The sequence below is a fragment of the Lactuca virosa genome, chromosome 7, assembly GCF_052849685.1.
Source record: "Lactuca virosa cultivar CGN04683 chromosome 7, Lactuca_virosa_CGN04683_v6, whole genome shotgun sequence".
In the NCBI taxonomy this organism is placed as follows: domain Eukaryota; kingdom Viridiplantae; phylum Streptophyta; class Magnoliopsida; order Asterales; family Asteraceae; genus Lactuca; species Lactuca virosa.
Window position 1 is genome coordinate 102996052 of NC_136432.1, and position 24462 is coordinate 103020513.

Here is a 24462-nt window from a genome sequence, read left to right on the forward strand (position 1 = left end):
CATCCCTGAGATAGATGCGTCACAATAGACCATAAAGTCCTCTACTCCCTCCGGAAGGGCTAACACCGGAGCTTCGCACAATCTCTGGCGAAGAGTCTCGAAAGAAGCCTGCTGCTCAGGCCCCCAAACAAAAGTAACGCACTTCCGGGTCAATCTGGTGAGAGGAACCACAATCTTAGAGAAATCCCTGATAAATCTCCGATAGTAGCCGGCCAAACCCAGAAAACTCTAGATCTCGGATGGGGATCTCGGCACCTCCCATCGCATAACTGCCTCAATCTTGGCCGGATCGACCAATATCCCACTCTGATTAACGAGATGTCCTAGAAACTGGACCTCTCGTAGCCAGAAATCACACTTGGAGAATTTGGCATACAACCTCTCCGACCTCAAAACCCCAAGAACCTCTCGTAGATGCTCCTCGTGCTGCTCCCTGGATCTCGAATACACTAAGATATCATCAATGAACACAATCACCGACCGGTCCAACATAGGCCTACACACTCGGTTCATGAGATCCATGAACGCCGCCGGTGCGTTGGTGAGTCCAAAAGGCATCACCACGAACTCGAAATGCCCATAACGAGTTCTAAAGGCCGTCTTCTCAATATCCTCGTCGCACACTCTCATCTAATGATATCCGGATCTCAAATCAATCTTGGAGAACCAGGATTACCCCTGCAGCTGATCGAATAGATCATCAATCCTTGGAAGTGGGTAACGTTTCTTGACCGTCATCTTGTTCAACTCCCGGTAATCAATACACATTTGGTGTGAACCATCCTTTTTCTTGACAAAAAGGATCAGCATTCCCCAAGGAGAGCTACTCGGTCGAATAAATCCCTTCCCCATCAGCTCCTGAAGCTGTGAGGATAACTCCTGCATCTCTGGCGGCGCAAGGCGATAAGGTGCCTTGGCGATAGGTGCCGCTCCCAGAACCAAATCAATCTGAAACTCCACCTGCCTCTCGAGAGGCACACCCGGTAATTCCTCGGGGAAAACATCATGGAACTCGCCTACTATCGGAACCTCGGAGATAGAACTCGGCCTCTCGGACACAGTCCGTGAATCCATCACATACGTCAGGAATCCCGTACAACCCTGCTGTAAACTCTGCCTTGCCCTGGCGGCAGAGCAGAAAGCTGACCTAGATCTGGTACCCTCGCCATACACTGTAAGCACTCCCACACTAGGGTCTCGTATGGTCACCAACTGGCACTCGCAGTCGATCACCGCTCCAAAGCGGCTCAACCAATCCATGCCCATGATGACGCAGACATCACCCATCGCGATCGGTACCGGGTCAATCGGAAACTCGACACCAAAAATCTCCAGCACACATCCTCGGAATACCTTAGTAGCAAAAACCGCACGCTCATCTGCAATAGAAACCCTCAGAGGTCGACTCAATGCCTCACGCCGGATACCGATGTGACGACTAAAGGCTAGAGACACGAAGAACCGACTCACACCCGAGTTAAATAACACTAAAGTAGGTACAAAACTCACAAGAAATGTACCTAAATATAGCCTAGAATAATCACAAAAAGAGAATCTCAGAATAAATAAATAAATAAGGAAATACGTACCAGCCACGAGATCAGGTGATGTGCGGACCTCCTCCGCTGTCACCTGAAAAGCTCTCCCATAAGCCTTCGGAACCTCGACCTTCACCGGCCGAACATCAGTAGCACGCAATGCAGCAGGAGTGGAACCCTGGGCTGATCCCTGAACAAGATGAGGGCACTCGGCCTTCCGATGGCCGGTCTGATTGCAGTGGTAACAGACTGCAAAACCCTTGGGGCAATCCTTCGCCATATGCCCCTCCTTGCCACATTTGTAGCAAATCCCCGCCCGACAAGCTCCCTCATGACTCTTGCCGCACTTGCCACAAGTGCGGCCCTTCTGGCCTCCTGATCTCCAATCAGCAGGCTTAGCCCGCTTGGCTGCTGGTTGCGATTGCGCCGGCCGCCGGTCTCTCCCCTGAGACTCCGCGTCCTCCCTCGCCTGAGTCTCCAGCTCGATCTCCCTCCTCCTGGCATTTGCCTGGGGCTCAGCAAATGTACGGTAAGACGAGTTCGCCACGAACTCCCGAATATCCCTCCTCAGAATGCTCAAATACCGACTCATGCGTGCCTGCTCCGTCGCCACATGCTCAGGGCAAAACAACGCCCTCTCATGAAACATCCGCATAATCACAGTCACCGACTCTGTCTTTTGTCTAAGAGACAGAAACTCCTGGGCCAACCGTTCGGGCTCCGGCTGATTGTACACACCGCTTCAACTTGTTTTCTCTTAAAACTCTTTCTCGTTTTGGAAAAATTTCTTTTCTTTTGAAAACTCTTCTCAAATCCTCAGTTTGAGTCCAAACACACACCGGAGGTGTATTCGAATCCCTCAAACCAAGGCTCTGATACCAACTTGTAACACCGTAAATTTTTAAACCAAATTTTTCATTTTAAAACACACAAAACTTATATATATATATATATATATATATATATATATATATATATATATATATATATATATATATATATATATATATATATATATATCATAAAACCATATGTGTCTCAATGTCAACATAAATTCCCAACAAAAGTCAAATCCCAGAATCCTCAACATAATCATGAACAAGTGTGTACAATCACGCCGGCGCCTTCCCGTGATCCTGCGAAGTACCTGAAACACATAACATATAACATGGTAAGCACAAAGCTTAATGAGTTCCCCAAATTACCACACAAATCTCATTAGCCATTCTAGGCCATAACTCAGTAAGACCCTCTGGTCGATGTATCTCAGTGGGACCCTCCGGTCCCAACTCAGTAACTCATAACAACAATGTTCAACATAAATCACAAAGACATAATGCAGAATACTACAATACACAGATAAGCACATAAGACAGCTCAATCACATAAGGATACCACTCCTGGTAAGTATAGTGAGAAGAGTCACCTCGAAAGTAAGCTAAGTGAATGAATACTTCTCGCACACGAATCACCAAATCTAGCCTCCGCCTAATCACATAAGATAATTATATCTAATTAACTCTTTATGTAACACCCCGTTTTAAATACAATAATTAAATGGTTAGTGGGGTGTTGGTCTTAGGAAGCCAAATGGCAAGAATTGAATCTCCAGGGGTTAAAGTGTAATTTTGGGACTTTATTTGTAAAGATTTTCATAAGTCAAGGAGTGTTTGGTATTATTTAGGCTTAATATATAAGGAATTATGGAAGAAGGGACTAAAGAGAAAATTTTGGACCTATGTTGAAAGGATTTGTTGAGTGAGGGGCTGTTATGTAAATTACGGATTAGATTTGAAAAAGATTCTTGAAGCCAGGATAGAAATGGTAACATTTGGATTAAATTTGAAAGAAAGGAAGATGGACGGGCTGATCTTGTAATTATGGGAAAATGTCTATTAGGGGCGGGGTATTTAAACGTTACCCTCCCCGGTAAACCCTAACCCTAACCATTCTAACTTCAGCCGCCACCCTCCTTCTTCTCCAACCTCCCTCCAGCCGCCACGGTTCGTCTTCCATGCTGTTCCGATCAGCCAAGACCGCCAGCGACACCCTCCAGCCGCCACCGAGGAATATTGAAGATCGACGGGTGAAGAACGGACGAACCGGGAACGATGACCGCTGTGGTTGTTTTTTTTTTCGGTGGAGGCGCGACCACCATCGTTAAAGACCATGACCGCCGAACACTCTGCTGTTCTGTTGATCGGCGAAGCCAACGATCTCATTTCCGTTCCGACTCACAGCCAATGTTGTCATCCCTACTTCTTGCGGTTGTTTCCCTTCCGACGTGGTTGTGTGGCCGCTGTGAGCATCCGCTGCCACTATCTCTCTCCTTTCTTCTTGCGTTCTGCCGCCGCTGTTATCTTCTTTAGCCGCCACGGTTGCCGCTAGCGTTGCTGCGTCCCAACGTCATCCGCCGCCAATGGCCGCTGCTGCTGCCCGTTTCTTATGCGGCTGCCGTCGCAACCCACATCAGTGGGTGTTGAGTTCATTTTCCGGGCATAAGGATTGGTGTGCGTGTTTTCTATGTGCTTTAGGTATGTTGTGGTATTGTGTTAAGTGCAAGTTTGTGGGTTGTGTAATCTGAAATCGCAATAGAGCCACAACCACCACCGTAAGGTGGTGGCTGGCACTCCGACCACCGTCTGCCGCCACAGTGCGGTTGTGTGTGTGTGAGTTTATGTTAGTGCGTGTGTAGGTGTTATTGTGTGCGGTTATTGATTATCGCGTTCTAACATTGTATTGATCGAAATAATAAAAGAAAATCCGTCACCACCACCGTTAGGTGGTGGCCGTCGCCGTGAGCCCCACTACTCGAGGTGGTAGTGGGTGGTGTCCCACTAGCGAAACCCTAATGGGCTTAATGAAACTCTAGTAGGCCTAATGGGTCCAATAATGCCCTAATTGACCTAAAAGCCCAACCATTTGATTAACGGGCTAGTATTGGGTTGGAAACCCTAATTAGGGTTTGGAAAACCCTAATGCAATGAAACCCTAATTTTGGGAAATATCGGGACCCGCACTTGAATTAATTATTAAACTTAAAATATTAAATTATTATCATTGGTAAATTAACATAAGGCAATAATGGACTTAATGGATTAAGCCCTTAATTGGGTTAAGTAAGAAACACTTAACCCTAATCGTCATTTCATGTGGAAACCCCTAATTTCACTTGGGCCTTCAATTGGGACTTTCTAGTGGGCTTTGGTGATTGGACTATTAATGGGCTTTCCAAGAATAAGTAAATGAACTAAATAATTGTATGAGTTTTTGGATAAGGCCCATGTAAGGGGTTTGGGCCCAATTTGGAAAATTAGGCCACAGATGGGCCATGAGTGGACCTTTATGATTATGGGATATTGGGCCATGGGAATACCAATAATTTGGACTAGAATTAATGGATGGGCCTTAAGGAGAGACCATGTAGAGGTCTGGGCCCAATTTGGAAAATTAGGCCATATGTTGGGCTTTGGCCCATTACTTGACTATTGGGTTTTTGTAGTATGAGTTGGACCTTGGGCTTGGAACCCAATTATTAATTGGGTGATGTTTTGATATTGACAGTTCGGGAATCTGTCATCCAGCAGCTGGGATTGTGTCTACAGGACTTCAACATTTTGAGGTGAGTTATCCTCATTATACTAAGGGGTCTAAGGCACCAAGGCCAGCCCATTGGATTTGATATCCTAGTAGTTATTGATATGTTGAGTTTGAGTTAGTGATGCATGCCAGTTGATATGCTAGTTTGGTAGGTCTGTAGGACTACCTGTGATACTGATTGATTACATGTATGTGCATTTATCTGTTACATGTCAACATGTTATGTGGGATGGGTTGAGGTGGTACTGCTCCGTGCGGTAGCCAACAAACCCTAGAGTATTCCAGATATGAGCTGAGGGCCCGGTAGGCATTCCAGACTCATACTGAGGACTCGGGAGCATTCCAGATACGAGTTGAGGGCCCGGTAGGCATTCCAGACTCGTCCTGAGGGCTCGGTGGCAATCCAGATGTGAGCTGAGGGCTCGGTAGGCATTCCAGACTCACACTGTGGGCCCAGGGGTATTCCAGTCTGTGAAGCCGTGGACCCGTTACGTACTGTTCTGTTTCAGTTTGTTATGTTATGATATTGCTGACATGGTTATGTGGACTGTATGTGTATCAGTATTTTGGGGTTAACTCACTAAGCTTTGTGCTTACGGTTCCAGTTTATTGTTTCAGGTGCTTCAGATGACTTGGCAAGGCGAAGGTGTGACCGTACACCTCCTCGTGTTTTGGACTTATGGTTTCTAGGATACTCTGATATTAAACTATTTTGAAAACTCTTTGTAATAACTAATGGCTTTTGAATGGTTGAAAAAGTTTTAAATTGGCTTGATTTTTTTATGGGTGTTACAAGTTGGTATCAGAGCCTAGGTTTGAGTGAATTGGAGGAACATTCGTGTGCATCCAGTCTCAAATCAAGGAAAGATTTTCAAAATGATTTTAAATGGTTTTCAAAATAAGTAAAGGAGGAAGCAGGGTGTACGATCAGCCGAAGCCAGTAAGTAGACCCCAAAATGCCATACAGTAATTGATTATGTGATATATTAGAACAGCATGCTAGTACTAGGCTAGGGATCTTCAGGAATTGCATGATAGAATTTCCTTATTACATGATGCGTGCTAGCCTAGGGTTTCCTTTATATGAGATTGACATCATTACTATAGTTGCTTAGTGTATGCATCACGGTTATACATAATTAAGATCTTATAGCCTGAGAATGTTTGATTTAGCCCTATGTTCTGTTCTTGTTTGATTGGGAGCTTAGGGTAGGATTGGATATTCGAAAGTCTATAGGGTCCAGCGTTATGTATGGCTAGCATACACTAGTACTGCAGGGTTGGTGGAAGTTTCATGGATGGGTGGGTCGTGAGAGGCCTGGAGGCCAGTTATGAGGTAGATTAGCATTCCTCTAGGAGTGAGGATTGAGCGCTCGCTATGTTTATGTATATTGTTAGGGTGTTGTGGTGATACTTGAGACAAATATGGGTAGGTGTGGAAGGTAGTATGGGCCCGTACTACTGAAAGCACAGGACCCATACGCGTAGCAAGGAAGTCACAACCCCTAGGGTTGGGCGGAGTTGGTCCCCTGTCATATTATGGGTTATCAGAGATCTTTATGGTATCTTACCAGAATGGTGGTTACGAGACGTCTTGAGAACAGATTCGGGTTAGGATCGGTAGATGGCAGCCAGGATAGGACAACATTGTCAGAGGATCGTGTCAGTGAGATCATCCGGGAGGAGGTGATCGAGATTGTCCGGGGATAGTTGTCGGAGATGTCTGGGTCTGTCAAGACCGCCACGGTTGAGTATTTCGTCGAGCGCTTGCAGCCATTGCTGAGACGGTTGCCGCGGCAGCTATAGCAGCTGTAACGACGACAAGGGGGAGGAGCTGGTCGAGCTTTCCAGTACCGGGATTTGTTACTGGGACATATTCTGATGAGCAGAGGGCTACAATTATTTGTGATCAGGGAGATGTTCTGTACTTGTTACATTTCGCGGGTTGAGCGGGAGAGACTAGAACATGAGTTTCTAGATTTGAGGCTTCGGGGGTTTTTGCTCGAGGTCGAAATGTGAGTCGCGGGGACTCCAGAAAGGAGTAATGATTATGTTCAGTTGGAAGTAGAATGGTTAATTGATGAGATTGGAATGTCGTTTCTAGGGCAAGGATTGTGCCCTTTCAGTTTTCGAGCTCAAAGCATTAAGCAGGCTTGTGACCCTAGGATCAGGTTGTATTCTGGCTCGGGGTCAGTTAGTCATCGGGATTGGCGATAGTAGTTCAGCGCTGGTGAGCGCATGTGAGTCGATATGGCAGAAGTATTATGAGAGGTTCGGTTCGCCTTTGATCTCTTGTATCAAGTGGTAAGGATTGATTGTGCGATCTATTGAACTTTTGGGATTATAGACTATGTTCAGCTGTGGGTGATCGAGCTGGTGAGTGAGTCAGGGTGCGTGACCCTGAATGATATGATTTCTAGAGCCAAGAGTGGGAGATTGGTTGGAGTACTTTGGGAAGAAGGGTATTATGTGGGAGGTCTAAGGACAGGGTCCTACAGGATGGTTATTCAGCATTGTCAGGATTCAGTGGTTTTAGTAATCGTTATTAATTGGCGTATGAGAGCGCCGAGGGAAATAGCTTATTGCTGAAGTATTAGTAGCGCATCTATCTTTTGGTCCTTAAGATTTGAGTGCGGGATCATTCAAGCATCAGGTATTGTCGGTTAATTTATGTTTTGATTTCACACCGGTGGGTGGTGATTAGTGTTTTAAGTGGGAGAGAATTGGGAATTCTCAGGTTGAGCGTCAGCTATTGAAGGTTTTGTCTGTTGTTGTTCAGATTATGGTTTCCAGAAGGGTTGGACAGGCGTTAATCGGTGAATCTCTCAGGGAGCAGAAATCCTCGGAAGGAATTCAAGGGGTGACCGTTGAGAATCTAGGAGCATGTCACCAATTCCCTTATGCAGTGTGCTTATGTTTCCTAAGTTTCTGGGGTATGTTTTCCCTCGATGATGGAATAGAATTTTGATTCGTATCGAACTCGGATTTCGGTAACTTTCGGGATAATTGTGGAAATCTTCTCGGACTATTTTGGTATTAGTAGAATCGGATCAGTCTCGATTGAGTATGGGCTTTGTGGCGAGTAAGTATGGAGTTAGGGATTCTCAATTATGTGCATGGCAGTGATTCTTCGCGTGTATCTATGGGTATTCAAGGTGGCAATAGAGTTGGTTCAGATTACGTGTGATTAGGGCTGGATTATAGTCTGCAAAGTTGAATCTAGAGTTTTACTATCCTTCTATTCTGGGATCGTGTGCGACCAAGGTCGTAGGATTTGCTCGGATAAGCAACTTGTTCTATAGGTGGATCGTGCATAGTGGAATTTTAGCATTGTAACATTGGTGGGTGTTGTGAAGGACGTTGGTTATGTCTTTTCTTTTGGACAAGGTTGATAGTTTATCAGGAGCATTCCAGTCATGAGCTGAGGGCCAGGTAGGGCATACCAGACTCATGCTGTGGGCTCAGAGGCAATCCAGACCTATGTTGAGGGCCTCGTAGGGGGTATTACAGTCATAGGTTGTGGGCCTAGTGATCTTAGTATTCTATTTCTTCTACTTGAGCGCTTTCAGAATGGACATATTGTTGGGATTCGAGTGAGCCGTAATCGGCCAGGAGGAATCAGAAGACCTTGTGAGAAATACAAAGGGCAGGTCCTTGAACCTCAAGTTATGAGTTTAGACCTGAGTTTCGTATATAGTGGTATTCTGATCTAGGGTATTCCATCCCGAGGATGACCGGACCCTATGATTGATTAGAAATGACATGTTTTGGTATGCCAACCTGAGGGTTGATTGGGCCAAACAGGTGCATGATACGAGGGTATTCCATCCTGAGGATGACTATACCCATCGTAGGCATGCCTAGTATTCCAGCCCGAGGCTGATTGGGCCAGGTATGGGTGTTTAGGCTTATGAGCCGGTTATTATATGTATGTGGTTCAGGAACCAAAGGAAACATTGTCGTGATGATCCAAAAGGGTTCATCTCCCAGTTTACATTCCGTTGTTCATTATATCCTTGGGAATTGGTTATCAAGCAGGTTTCTCTTGAAAGGAGTACCTAATCTCTTGTCAAAAAAGAGTTATAGGTACTAGTGTGTGATTTGGGGTTATGTTTTCTGGTGAGAGCCTCAGGTTATCAGAAGTTGAGTAGCCAGTTAGGAGCTAAGTGCAACGAAGTTGACAAGGATTCAGAGTGGACGGTCTGTCAAGGAGACGGACCAGCTCGAGATTCAGATTCGGATTGAGTAAATGTGATTATATTGCAAGGTATTCGTTATTTTCAGGTTTTAGAACCCTGTGAGGGTTGGTTGCGGTTGCCTTGGAAAGGCTAGGGTTATGCTTGGGATTGTAGCCAAGTAGTTCAAGTTGTTTGGCGTGTAAGGAATGATAAGAAACGATTTCGAGGACGAAATCAAATTTAAGTGGGGGAGAGTTGTAACACCCCGTTTTAAATAGAATAATTAAATGGTTAGTGGCGTGTTGGTCTTAGGAAGCCAAATGCAAGAATTGAATCTCCAGGGGTTAAAGTGTAATTTTGGGACTTTATTTGTAAAGATTTTCATAAGTCAAGGAGTGTTTGGTATTATTTAGGCTTAATATGGAAGGAATTATGGAATAAGGGACTAAAGAGTAAATTCTGGACCTATGTTGAAAGGATTTGTTGAGTGAGGGGCTGTTGTGTAAATTACGGATTAGATTTGAAAAAGATTCTTGAAGCCAGGATAGAAATGGTAACATTTGGATTAAATTTGAAATAAAGGAAGATGGAGGGGCTGATCTTGTAATTATGCGAAAATGTCTATTAGGGGTGAGGTATTTAAACGTTACCCTCCTCGGTAAACCCTAACCCTAACCATTCTAACTTCAGCCGCCACCCTCCTTCTTCTCCAACCTCCCTCCAGCCGCCACTGTACGCCTTCTATATTGTTCCGATCAGCCAAGACCGCCAACAACACCCTCCATGACCGGGGAATATTGAAGATCGATGGGTGAAGAACGGACGAACCGGGAACGATGACCAATGTGGTTGTTTTTTTTTTGGTGGAGGCGCGACCACCATCGTTAAAGACCATGACCGCTGAACACTCTGTTGTTCTGTTGATCGGCGAAGCCAACGATCTCATTTCCGTTCCGACTCACAGCCAATGCCGCCATCCCCATTTCTTGTGGTTGTTTCCCTTCCGACAAGGTTGTGTGGCCGCTGTGATCATCCGTTGCCACTATCTCTCTCCTTTCTTCTTGCGTTCAACAGCCGCTGTTATCGTCTTTAGCCGTCACGGTTGCCGCTAGCGTTGCTGCGTCCCAACGTCATCCGCCGCCAATGGCCGCTGCCGCTGCCCGTTTCTTGTGCGGCTGTCGTCGCAACCCACATCAGTGGGTGTTGAGTTCATTTTCCGGGCATAAGGATTGGTGTGCGTGTTTTCTATGTGCTTTAGGTATGTTGTGGTATTGCGTTAAGTGCAAGTGTGTGGGTTGTGTAATCTGAAATCGCAAGAGAGCCACAACCACCACCGTAAGGTGGTGGCTGGCACTCCGACCACCGTCTGCCGCCACAGTGCGGTTGTGTGTGTGTGAGTTTATGTTAGTGCGTGTGTAGGTGTTATTGTGTGCGGTTATTGATTATCACGTTCTAACATTGTATTGATCGGAATAATAAAAGAAAATCCGTCACCACCACCGTTAGGTGGTGGCCGTCGCCGTGAGCCGCCGTTGACCACCACTACTCGAGGTGGTAGTGGGTGGTGTCCCACTAGCGAAACCCTAATGGGCTTAATGAAACTCTAGTAGGCCTAATGGGTCCAATAATGCCCTAATTGACCTAAAAGCCCAACCATTTGATTAACGGGCTAGTATTGGGTTGGAAACCCTAATTAGGGTTTGGAAAACCCTAATGCAATGAAACCCTAATTTTGGGAAATATCGGGACCCGCACTTGAATTAATTATTAAACTTAAAATATTAAATTATTATCATTGGTAAATTAACATAAGGCAATAATGGACTTAATGGATTAAGCCCTTAATTGGGTTAAGTAAGAAACACTTAACCCTAATCGTCATTTCATGTGGAAACCCCTAATTTCACTTGGGCCTTCAATTGGGACTTTCTAGTGGGCTTTGGTGATTGGACTATTAATGGGCTTTCCAAGAATAAGTAAATGAACTAAATAATTGTATGAGTTTTTGGATAAGGCCCATGTAAGGGGTTTGGGCCCAATTTGGAAAATTAGGCCACAGATGGGCCATGAGTGGACCTTTATGATTATGGGATATTGGGCCATGGGAATACCAATAATTTGGACTAGAATTAATGGATGGGCCTTAAGGAGAGACCATGTAGAGGTCTGGGCCCAATTTGGAAAATTAGGCCATATGTTGGGCTTTGGCCCATTACTTGACTATTGGGTTTTTGTAGTATGAGTTGGACCTTGGGCTTGGAACCCAATTATTAATTGGGTGATGTTTTGATATTGACAGTTCGGGAATCTGTCATCCAGCAGCTGGGATTGTGTCTACAGGACTTCAACATTTTGAGGTGAGTTATCCTCATTATACTAAGGGGTCTAAGGCACCAAGGCCAGCCCATTGGATTTGATATCCTAGTAGTTATTGATATGTTGAGTTTGAGTTAGTGATGCATGCCAGTTGATATGCTAGTTTGGTAGGTCTGTAGGACTACCTGTGATACTGATTGATTACATGTATGTGCATTTATCTGTTACATGTCAACATGTTATGTGGGATGGGTTGAGGTGGTACTGCTCCGTGCGGTAGCCAACAAACCCTAGAGTATTCCAGATATGAGCTGAGGGCCCGGTAGGCATTCCAGACTCATACTGAGGACTCGGGAGCATTCCAGATACGAGTTGAGGGCCCGGTAGGCATTCCAGACTCGTCCTGAGGGCTCGGTGGCAATCCAGATGTGAGCTGAGGGCTCGGTAGGCATTCCAGACTCACACTGTGGGCCCAGGGGTATTCCAGTCTGTGAAGCCGTGGACCCGTTACGTACTGTTCTGTTTCAGTTTGTTATGTTATGATATTGCTGACATGGTTATGTGGACTGTATGTGTATCAGTATTTTGGGGTTAACTCACTAAGCTTTGTGCTTACGGTTCCAGTTTATTGTTTCAGGTGCTTCAGATGACTTGGCAAGGCGAAGGCGTGACCGTACACCTCCTCGTGTTTTGGACTTATGGTTCTGGGATACTCTGATATTAAACTATTTCGAAAACACTTTGTAATAACTAATGGCTTTTGAATGGTTGAAAAAGTTTTAAATTGGCTTGATTTTTTTGTGGGTGTTACACTTTAAATCACACATTTACTAAGTTATCTCTCCCTTATCTCTTGAAGTGGGAAAAAGACCATTTTACCCCTCCATGGTTTCCCAAAGTCAAAGTTGACCAAATCTTAAGTCAACAGAAGTCGAACTCGAGTCAACAGTCAATGTTGACCCTACTCGTCGAGTGCACTTCTGGGACTCGACGCGTCTGCTCGCCATTCACAGAAATACTCAAAAGTCCGACTCAACTCGCCGAGTTGACCCGTCAACTCGCCGAGTTGCTGCTCAATCAAAACCCTCGGGACAACCCTATCCGACTCGTCGAGTCGACTCTTGAATCGGCGAGTCCATTCAGACTCATATTTCATTCAGTCTATTTCAAGGCAGAGAACCTTCCCAAACTCTAGATCTACACTCCTAAGGCTCTTCTATCACGTAAAGTCACAGGCTTTACGTTCATGCATGGCATTTCGAGCTTAAAATGCCCAAAACACACCTCAAAAGGGTTTTTCACTCAAGATCACTATTATGGTTGGATAAAGCAGGGAATTTTGGAATCTAGGGACTTCACATGGTCCAGATCTGAAGTTCAACCCTCTCAAAGAACATGAAACACTCAAGGTCCTCATATTTGGGTGGAAAAACCCTAGATTCACAAAATCATGAGATCTATACAAAATAATGAGAAAGGTGCAAGCTTTATACCTTTCCCAGAAGTTCTGAAATGAAACAACCTCAGATCTAGCAGCACCTTCTTGTCCCTTGGCTTGGAATTCTTCTCTTCTCTTTACAAGATGCACCAAACACTCACAATTAGCAAAGCACTCTCTCTCTCTAAGCTCAATGGCCGTTTAGGGTTTGCTCTCAGGGAAGAGTAGCCGCAAATGAGAATATAAGTGCCTTTAGATAGGCCCCAAACCTGGGGATTTAGGGTTTCTCATCCCAGCGCCTACTCGGCGAGTCGGCTCTCGGACTCGTCGAGTAGGTTATTAAACCCACGTGGCACGTCGCGACTCTACTCAACGAGTTGGAGCACCGACTCGTCGAGTAGCTCAAGAGATAATTAAATAAATAAATAACAAATAATATACCTGGAAGTGCGGATGTTACATCTTTCATTGCTATTTGCTTAGTGTATGCTATATAATTGTACATAGTTAGGATTTTATAGCCTTAGAATGCTTGATTTAGCCTTTCTTCCCTTTCCTTGTTTAGTTGAGGATTTAAGATAGAGTCATTTATTCGAATGTCTATCAAGTCTCGTATTGTGTAAAATTGGCATGCACAGAGCAAATGGCAAGGATAGCAAAGATCATGTAAGGCGGAGCAGTGCTAGGGAGCAGTCTAGAAGTAGTGTCTAGGTGCTTAGTTGTGGTTCTAAGGAACCAGCAGGGTGAGTCTATACCTGATCTGAGGAAATAAAGTCCATGTGACTTCGGGACTTGATAGGACGACTTGAGACAAATACGGGTTGGTGTTGAAGAGAGTATTGGGCCCGTACTGTAACAGCCCAAAAACCAGAATAAAATTTTTCATTTTTAAATAAACACAAAGTTACAATCCTTACATGTGTGTTCTTTGTATAGTTGTATGACACCAAAAATGTATAGCAAAAATAAAAGACGAGTCTTGAACATGCTCCGTCTTCTCAAAACCTGTGTTAGTGTACCTGTCTACTGGTTCCCTGAGAATACAAGTTATTTTGAAAGAGAGTATCAACATTTAAGTTGGTGAGTTCATAATTATTTAGTGTCTAATGTTTGTATTTGTTTCATGAAAATGTTAGTATACTTCCCAGAAAATCCTATATTTTCTACTTAAATGAAAAGTAGTCTTTTACCCAAGACCCAACTATTTGTATGTTTTGTTCTCTTGAAATAGTATAAATGTATGTTTGTACTTGAAATAGTATAATTGTATGTTTGTACTTGAAATAGTATAAATGTATGTTTTCCATATTTGTAAACTATCTTTACTATAAAAATAGTATGCCTTGTTCATGTGTGAATATCACTGTATGTATGGAATGGAAGATAATATCTTTTAGTAGTTTTGTTTAAAATAAAACCACTAAAGAAATGTTTGTCTTGTAAACCGAATTGTTTCGTTAATGCTTAATGTGAATGAGGTTATAACCATACTTAATTGACTAGTATAAAACACGACGTTCTTCAGGCGTCGAAAAAGAAATGACATTTGTCACCCGTAGACCTGCCGGTCCCAACTGTAGCTAACAGCCAAGGTGCGGGATTGTCAGTCCCGTATAGATCTATACACAAACTCACGCTCTCCCTCCAGTAGACTCTGGTTATAAAACATGACTTAGCAAGAATGTTGCTAAGTACTATGAAGTAGTATTTCACATTCTAGTTAACTTGTTTACGTATAGTATGTATAGGTTTCTTGTTCTTGTAAATGAGTAGTGTACTTTGAAATGAAAAGTAATAGTATGTATGTATTGATTCATGTATTGTTTCTCTGATCTAGAAAATAGTATGAATTGATTCTCTAAACTATACATATTATAGTTTACTAGTATGTTTGTTTGAACTGTAAATGATTTGGAGAAATGACTCATTTGCCCAGCATATGCAATTGAGTTAAGTATGTTCTTGAAAATGAGATTTATTATTCATGTATATATTTAACATGTATAATTATGATTTAGCCGACAGTCGGACTAGTGATCCTACCCTAAGCCCACAACAAAACAAGGAACAGGAGTTATGGTATTAGCAATAGTCCTAAGTTCGTTAAAGCATGATTATACATAAATATACAAACGAATATGATTTTGATATAAACAGAAATCTAAAATAGTTTAAAAGAGTTTGAAAATGATTTTAACAATATTTATAAGGGAAATCTCCAGAAAAGTCCTAAAATTTTACCATAATTTACGAAAAAGTCCCAAACTAAATTTTGTTTACGAAAAAGCATGAATTACCGGTAAACATGGCGATTTGACCCCTTTTTTCCGGTTTATCGATTTTATTACTTACCTGTTTCATTAAAGTCCCATTATTTTACCTTAATTTGCGAATAAGTCCCAAAATAAAATTTACTGATGATTTGACCCTTTTCTCTATGTAACATACATTTTACCGGTTTCATTCTGACCCGGATGCCTAGTCATTAAATGAGATGATGAGTTGGATATGTTGAGTTATATAATGCTATGTTTAGCATAAAACTTGATATCCTGATGTATTGTATATCTTTTTGGAACATAAAATGCATCCAACGAAGACTACAATAATTACATAAACTAACAACAACTGCGTTATTTTTTACGTTTATAAGCAATATCAAATTGTCTATCTAATCTTATGTAACCCAATATATCCACCTGATCAGACATCAACTTATTTTCTGCCCTTTTTTCTTGGAAACACATTTTATTGGTTTCATTGCTGACATAGATACATAGTCATAAATGAGCCGATGAGATGGTCAAATTTTATAGTAAATGTGGCATTATATAACCCATCGTATTCCTCTTATCAGCTAATTTAATGACTAGGTGTCTAAGTCAGCAATGAAACCGATAAAATATATGTTACATGAAGAAAAGGGCGAAATCATCAGTAAATTTTATTTAAGGACTTATTAGCAAATTAGGGTAAAATAATGGGACTTTAGTGAAACATGTAAGTAATAAAACCGGTAAACCGGAAAAAAGGGGTCAAATCGCATTTTTTACCGGTAATTCATGCTTTTTCGTAAACAAATTTTAGTTTGGGAATTTTTCGTAAATTAGGGTAAAATTTTAGGACTTTTCTGGAGATTTCCCTATTTATAAGCATAAGAATTCCTTTGTTTGTTTTTTTCACATGTAAGTGTTAACACAATTCTATTGTGTTTTTCTTGTATTCCCCCCCCCCCCCCCTAAAAACATTGAAAAAGGTAAATTGTAGGGGTATGAACTCACCTTATGTGAGTGATTCGATTGAAGGTTCGATATAAGATGGTTTTCCACAAGTTATATCCCAAGACAAAAACGAGTCCTAAAAGCATTTCATGTAATATATATGTATACTATTAGTGAATATAATCGAAAGTATGTTATGGAAATAGACTAATTTGTAAGGTTTACTTATCAATAGAGGTGTTAGAAGCTATTTTGGAAGGCTGCTATGCGTTTTTGGCCAACCCTTGGGTTTTCGGCCACATGAAGATCTTGGTGTTCCTGGTGAAACCAAGGAGATTCAAGTGTTTTCGGTTGAAGATCACCAAAAAAGGAAGGTGATATCTTGGTGAAATGAAGAACACTTGATGTTCTAAGCAAGATCCGAAGGAGATTCAAGTCTTTTTTGGATGATAGTTGAGAGAGAATAAGGGGTTTTCGGTTGAGGATTTTGAGAGCAAAAGTTGTGTTTTCGGTTAGAAGTGTAGAAGTGAGGAAGTGATTTCGGTTCCCCCATATTTATAGGGCCGAAATCGTGATGGGACACATGCATTGGTTTGCGAACCGAGAGGATAAGATCGAGGGTTTGCGGCTGCGAACCGAGGGTCTGCGGTCAGAAGGTTCTCGGCCGAAAATGGATATTCGGTTGCGAGGCGTTTACGGTCCGAAGAGAGTTTGCAGTCCGAAGTCTTTAAGCCATGCGAGGGTTCTCGAATTTAAGCATTTCACTTCCAATTTTTGTAACACTTCTAATAAAAGGTTTAAACACATACAGATTTTTAAATCTAACTTAATTAGATAAATCTACTTAATAAGATAGATCATTATAATAAGTTTGACTTTAGTTGACCCAAGTTTGACTTTTACAAGATTGAAATTAACGGGTTGTCACAGATTGGCTGTTATGTTGCTGAGGTACTTGTTGAGCTTTTGTTGAGTAGTTAAGGTGAGTCTTCTCATTATACTTGTGGGTCGAAGCCACCAATGTCGACCCACTGGATTGTGTTATGTAGAAAGCTAGCTGGCTTTGTGACTCTTGCATGTATGATTGGGTTGAAATACACCCTAGGGCTAGGCCCACTATTTTGTATTAGGGTTGAAATATGACTTAGGGCTAGGCCTACTATTGTAAGTTTGGGTTGAAATATACCACAGGGTTGGGCCCTAGGGATAGGCCCGATATTGTATGTTTGGGTTGAAATATACCCTAGGGCTGGGCCCATTATGGTAGGTTTGGGTTGGAATATACCCTAGGAATGGGCCCACTGATTTGTATGGGATGTGGTATTTTGGGGAACTCACTAAGCTTTGTGCTTACGGTTTATGTTTAAAATGTTATTAGGTACTTCTGGTTTCAAAAGGGAAGGCCCGACTTGAACGCACTGCATCCCCTGGAGATTTATTCCGCATTGACTGTCTTTGATTTTACTTGGATGTTATGAGAATACCATGACTATGATCATCTTTTGGAACAATGAATGAATGGTTTTCACTTATTTAAAATGAAATTATTACTCGATTTTTGGGACATTACAAAAATATTATCAACTAGTTAATGAGCTTGGATACTATTTCCAACATAAAAAACTAGAAAAAAAAAACTAGATCAAAGCACCGTTATTTACCATCCAAAATTGGACACTATAATAGAGGAGGGGTACCTGCCACCGTGGTTTAGATGAGTGAACTTTTCCGAAGCACGATACTTGATAAATGAAATGCATGGTGGAATAACATGGGCACACAAGGGCACAATGACAATCATATAAAAGATTGCCATGTTAGTATATTATTCGCCAACAATGTATCAAGACACACAAGGAAAAATATACAAATGTGAGAAATGTCAAAATCATGTTCTAGTACCAAGGAAGGCAACAACCCCATGATAAGCATCAGAAGCCCATAGTCTTTTGCCTAATGGGGTATCGACATAGTGAGACCTTTCCCTGAAGTGCCAAGAAATATGAAATTCCAAGTAGTAATCGATATATATATATATATATATATATATATATATATATATATATATATATATATATATATATATATATATATATATATATATATATCCACGATAAACATATAAACAAATATTAATCACCGAACCACAGAACCACATGAAAACAATTATGTTCGCTCCTAAACATTTTGTAAGTTCATAACTCAGCATACATATATTTATACATGAACATATATGTTTAATTACGAAGATTGATCATTTTTATGTGGTTTTGTGGTTAATATTTGGTTCTATGTTTATCTCTCTCTGTCACACACACACACACACACACACACACACACACACACACACACACATATATATATATATATATATATATATATATATATATATATATATATAGACACACACACGTGCATACGAGGCTCTTATATTAAAAATATAGTAAACTCATTCTATTCTCGCCTGTATTCTTATACTTATTAGATACAAATAACATTTAACACAAAAAATGTTAGTTAGGACCGTAAACGAACCAAACGAATACAAATGATGGTTGTTCATATTGGTTTGTTTAAGTTAGTCAAATAAACAAACAAACACGAACGGATAAACGAACAAGTTTTCTTGTTCATGTTCATGTTCATTCGTTTAACAAATTACATTGTTCATGTTCGTTCGATTATGTTCATGAACATGCTAAATGAATGGAGATAAACAAATATAAGATAAATTTGTAAAAATGGTCCCTGTGGTTGTCAAAATTCTATAGTTTTGGTCAAAAAAAAGTTTATTGGTGTATAAATGGTCCCATTACCCACTCCTACGATTGTCACCCTCTTATACCGATAAATCATCATCAATATACTCCATCACCACCTCCCTCTCCTATCGCCAAACTAAATCGAAGTTGGCGCCTTCAGAGATATGATTTTCTAACGCAATTACCGTCAGAGTGAAAGTTTTCATATCGGAGCTTGGGTTAGGGGTCGAAAACGACGACCAATTACACCACCACCCCTCTCCTCTAGCCCATTTCTTTCTTAATCTCTCCACCAATGAATATGTTGCGCATGATCTCCACTACACCTCCCTCTTAATCCACCTTACACATATGAATTTTCCGACAACACCTAAACGTCGCCACTCATTTCCTTCACCCGTATCTGTCCCTCCCTCGTTTCTTTCTCCTTATAAAACTTTGACATTTGGATGACGGGGTTACATTAAAGAGGAGGTAGCGATGATGAAGGTGGGTTGACAGATCTAAGTTGGGTTGACGGATCTAAGCTAGGGTTTCATAACGGAGGTTAATGTTCATCGACGACGATGAGGTTCAAACTGATGTCGGTGTCGATGAGGTTCATATTCATGTCGACAATCTGGTGTTGGCAGCGGTTAGATCTTCAAACGTTGGCTGCTCCATGTGAGAGTTTTTTAGGTATGAAGAACATAACAATAGGTGGAGATAGGGGTGTCAAAAAAACCCGAACCCGACCCGACCCTGAATAAGGTAATTAGGGTCGGGTTTAATAGGGTCAAAATTTCTAATCGGGTTATTCGGGTTAACCCGACAAACCCGAATTGAAGTTAGGGTCGGGTTTAGGGTTATTTTAAAAAAAAAATCGAGTTTCGGGTCAACCCGAATAACCCATTTAACTAACAGTTTGTACATACAACACTATTAGGGTCGGGTTTAATAGGGTCAAAATTTCTAATCGGGTTATTCGGGTTAACCCGACAAACCCGAATTGAAGTTAGGGTCGGGTTTAGGGTTATTTTTTTTAAAAAAATCGGGTTTCGGATCAACCCGAATAACCCATTTAACTAACAGTTTGTACATACAACACTTTATAGCTATTGTTATTCTTCGATTTTATTTCTCTTCGTTTAAAAGTTAAATCATATCATGAAGACAAAACCCTTCATTTTTTTCTTATCATCGACCACGGTTGTGTAACAAAATAAACAAAACATTTGCTCGAAATTTACATTTTCAGTAATATAAGTGATTTATAAAAATGATACAAATTGAATTCATCTTATTTCTACGTATAACCTACACTAACAACATAATGAATTGAACATTTTTTTAGCAAATTACATATTGAGTCCTTGTACTATTACTTGATTTGCTCAAATGGAAAAACGTCAGTCTGACTTACATTTCAACCCGATTAACCCGACCCGATTAACCCGTAACCCGATTAACCCGAACCCGACTAACCCGTACCTTAATAGGGTCGGGTTTCGAGTGAAATTTTTATTTTTGCAAACCCGACTAACCCGACCCATTTAACCCGAAACCCGATCGGGTTGACCCGATTAACAGCCCTAGGTGGAGAGGGGTGATTGTATACGGGAGGATAAAAGCAATGATTGGTTTTTTTAATTAGAATAATTAGAAAATAAATGAAGGAAATTAAAAAAGAATTATTGAAGGGTAAATTTGTAGATTTAGGTGGAGTATGGACCAATACCACAAATAAATGGTAACCACATTGACCAAAATCACTAAAAAGATATGAAATTGAACCACTGATGCACCATGATGCACCACCAAACGTTTTTGGACCAAAGATGTAGAATTTTAACAAACACATACACCATTTTTGCAATTTTGTCCAAATATAATTGAACATACATGCACATTAAGAAATGCATAATTATATAGTAATGTAATCAAGCATAATTGAACATAAAATGAACCTAAATGAACAAACATAAACGAACGTAAACGAATAGCATATTTGAACGAACAAGACCATCGTTCATGTTCACTCATTTAACTAAACAAACGAGAATTTATGTTCATGTTCGTTCATTTATTGAATAAACGAACATAAACAAACATCCCACCGAACGTTTCATGAACTGTTCACTAAACGTTTGGTTCGTTTACAACGTTAATGTTAGTAACAAAGAAAATAAGGATTAGTTTATATAAGTACTATAATATAAGTCACCCCATAGGAGTGTTAAGATTATGAACAACCATATACCTTTAAATATATATATATATATATATATATATATATATATATATATATATATATATATATATACCTTTTTAAAAAGGCTCCTAAAACCGTTGAACAAATAAATATTGAACATTTAAAGTTATTTCAGACTTGGATACTCTAGCACATGAAAAAAGAAAAACTCATCACAATAAATTCAAGAGGTTGAAGCCATGTGTAATATGTGACAACACTAATATTAAACTTGAATGTAATTTTTGTTCTCACTATGAATATGAAATAATTTATGATTGTTTTACACAACATACATTTGGGAAAATGCAGAAAAATACGTAATTTCAAGATGTGGACTCATTTCACTTGCCAAAAAACAGGCGGATGTCATCAGGATTAAATCTATGGCTGTTTTTGTTGGTTTGCTTTTCGAAGATGTGCCCGTATGTAGACCGAAAGAGATCTACAATCAAGGGGATTTGAAGAGTTGTAAAAGATAAAATTGGGAGGAAAGCTAATACACCTATCGGAGCAAGCATCCATGGTTTTTTATGACAAAAGACAATGAACAAGGTCGTGCTGAAGGCCACAATCATGGCAGTTGTTGATATCATTAAGGTGCAAAGACCAATAATCAATCGTCTTGGCAAACTGACCAAAAAATCTTGCTCAGAAAAACGTCCAGTGAGGATGGACTGGAACATTAGTAATGCTGTAGTGGATGCAAATAGTGAGATTGCATCTGATACAGCAAAGATCGTGAAGGTAATGTCTTTTGTAAACACAGGGATGCCTGTGTCTTGCTTGCTTCCACCTGGTACTGTGATTGCTGCTGCAAATACGATTGTGGTAATCAGTGCTGCAGTGATGCTGCATGATTCTGCTACGGTTTTCATCCACTTCTCTCCTTCCTTCACCAAATTTTCGTGTTCCTTAGTGAATACCATATCTGGTGTCTCCATAAAAATGTTTTCTTTGGTAATGTATGCTGGAAAAACGAGTTGCGCCACTTCCTATAAAATTAATTTAACTCATTTATGCCATTAAGCAACATAAATAATAATTCCCTGAAATTTGATTGACGATGTACCTCACGCCATTGAAGCTCTCTTTGTAGTTGTAATGCTGCACCAGTTCTAAGTTTTAGTTTATGGGAAGGAGCTAATCTTCCAACCAAGTGCAACATATTGTTCTTAGAAGAATCTTCCATCATTCTATAAACACTCTTTCGCTCCCCAAGGATATCGATAAGGTTGTAGATTTTTTCTGAACGGTGTATTACCGCTAACTGGATGATGTCATACCCACTTTTATCTTTGTATCGAATTGCTCCAGGGGATCTCATTAAAATCTCATCAACAACCTCATAAGCATCTTGACGTGCTGCTTCAAGAACTGGTCTGGCGTATAAGCGAGGATGATCTGTATCAGGGAGCTCTAACTTGTCTATTTTAGAACATACCAGTTTAAGAACTTCTTTTGCTTCTTCCCATTCCTTCTTTTTCTTCTCGATATGCTTAATGGGTGCAACTAAAATTTAGATAATAATCAGTTAAAAAATATCAAATTTATAGCATAAATCAAACTCAGTCGGCATAAGTGGATTAACTCCATATACTCTTACCTAGTCTTTTTGAAAACTTCCACAACGAAAAATAATACATAGAGAATGTAAAATAAACCATCGTCACGAGTAGGAGAATAAAGTTTAAGATCCAAAATAGCGCCACTAATGGAACTACAAAAGCACAAATGATTATTAGGGAATTACGATTCTGAATTTAAATATATAATTAGTTCTTGAATTGTATATACATGTTGTCAATACTCACCCACTATTAAGATCAGTGCTACCAGTTGTAAAATTTTTATAATAATGTTGTCAGGCATACCCCAGATGATTTCCATTAGGACTTCGTAGAATTCTACTAATAAATAAAACAAATCCTTAGCTCTCTTGACTATCCTTTCATAATTATCCTGCGGACCTGAAAGAGAAAAACCATATTCAATTAAACATGCTTCCTTATAAGGAAAGTGAAACATTGTAGAACGTATAAACTAGATATAATTGTATTAGAATAATATAGTTGCTGGATGGTAGTTAGTGTTAGTAATACGTCAGTTAGTAAATTTTGAAAGTTAAACGTATAAATATATCGAAAATTAAATTGATTCTTACTCTATCCTCCTATCTATTCATTGATTGGTAAGTGCAATCCATTACTTCTCATTCCTCATCTTATACTTTAATTATGACAATCTCATAATCTAGTGAGTAGAGGAAAGAAAGAAGACTTTGTACGAGGTTATTATATATATATATATATATATATATATATATATATATATATATATATATATATATATATATATATAGGGTGAGTTTCAATAGAAAACCATAATTAACCAAGCAACCAAGGAACCAATCGTGAGCGTCGGAAATCATAACGATCAACGGCCAAGGAAATAGATGTACACTTTTACATTGGACGCACACACACCGGATTATACCATAAAATCCACCCTTTACAAAAAAACCCACCACTTTTTTTCGTTTAAAATTTTTTTTAGGCCATGTTTTTTATCAAAAAAAAAACGAGTATACCGTTGTTCACGATTTTTCGTCCTCTTTCAATAGAGATCTATGATGATATATAAAAAACGAACTTTTTTTTTTCGAAAAAAACTCACTTCATTTTCTTTGATGAAAAAAATTAAGGTCTATTTTTTATAGAAAAAAATTTAATAAATATATCAAAATTCATATTTTTTGTATTTTTTAAACATAGATTCATATTCATGTTAAAAAAAAAACGATATTTCAGTTCAAATTCACATTGTGAACCTGTTCAGATTCATATTATAAACATGTTCATATTCATATTGTGAACCTCCTCAGATTCACAGTGTGCATAATAATAAGTCAGATTCACAGTGTGAATCTGAACTGATCGGAGCTTTTTCACATTGTGAATGTTAAAATTTAAAATATTTACAGTTTAGATTCACAGTGTGAATCTACACTGATTGAGGTTTTTTTTTTTTTTGAGCCTTCTTAGATTCACAGTGTGCATAATAGTAATTCAGATTCACAATGTGAATCTGAACTGTTCGAGATTTTTCATATTGTGAATGTTAAAAATTAAAATATTTACAGTTTAGATTCACAGTGTGAATCTACACTGTTCGAGCTT

The 24462-nt window shown here is 40.1% G+C and overlaps 1 protein-coding gene across 2 annotated transcripts in view; it reads right to left on the bottom strand.

Annotated features, from left to right (window-relative positions):
* Positions 1-21438: 21438 nt before the first annotated feature.
* Positions 21439-24462, bottom strand: part of LOC145123795 (uncharacterized) — a 21291-nt gene continuing 18267 nt past the window's right edge. For both annotated transcript variants that reach the window (XM_079059001.1, XM_079059000.1), the window contains exons 4-7: positions 23098-23253; positions 22890-23003; positions 22356-22795; positions 21439-22278 (exon numbers count right to left, since the gene is read on the bottom strand). In XM_079059001.1, the coding sequence (XP_078915127.1) occupies positions 21628-22278; positions 22356-22795; positions 22890-23003; positions 23098-23253 (1361 nt within the window). In that variant the 3' untranslated portion in view covers positions 21439-21627. The remainder of the gene's footprint in view (positions 22279-22355; positions 22796-22889; positions 23004-23097; positions 23254-24462) is intronic.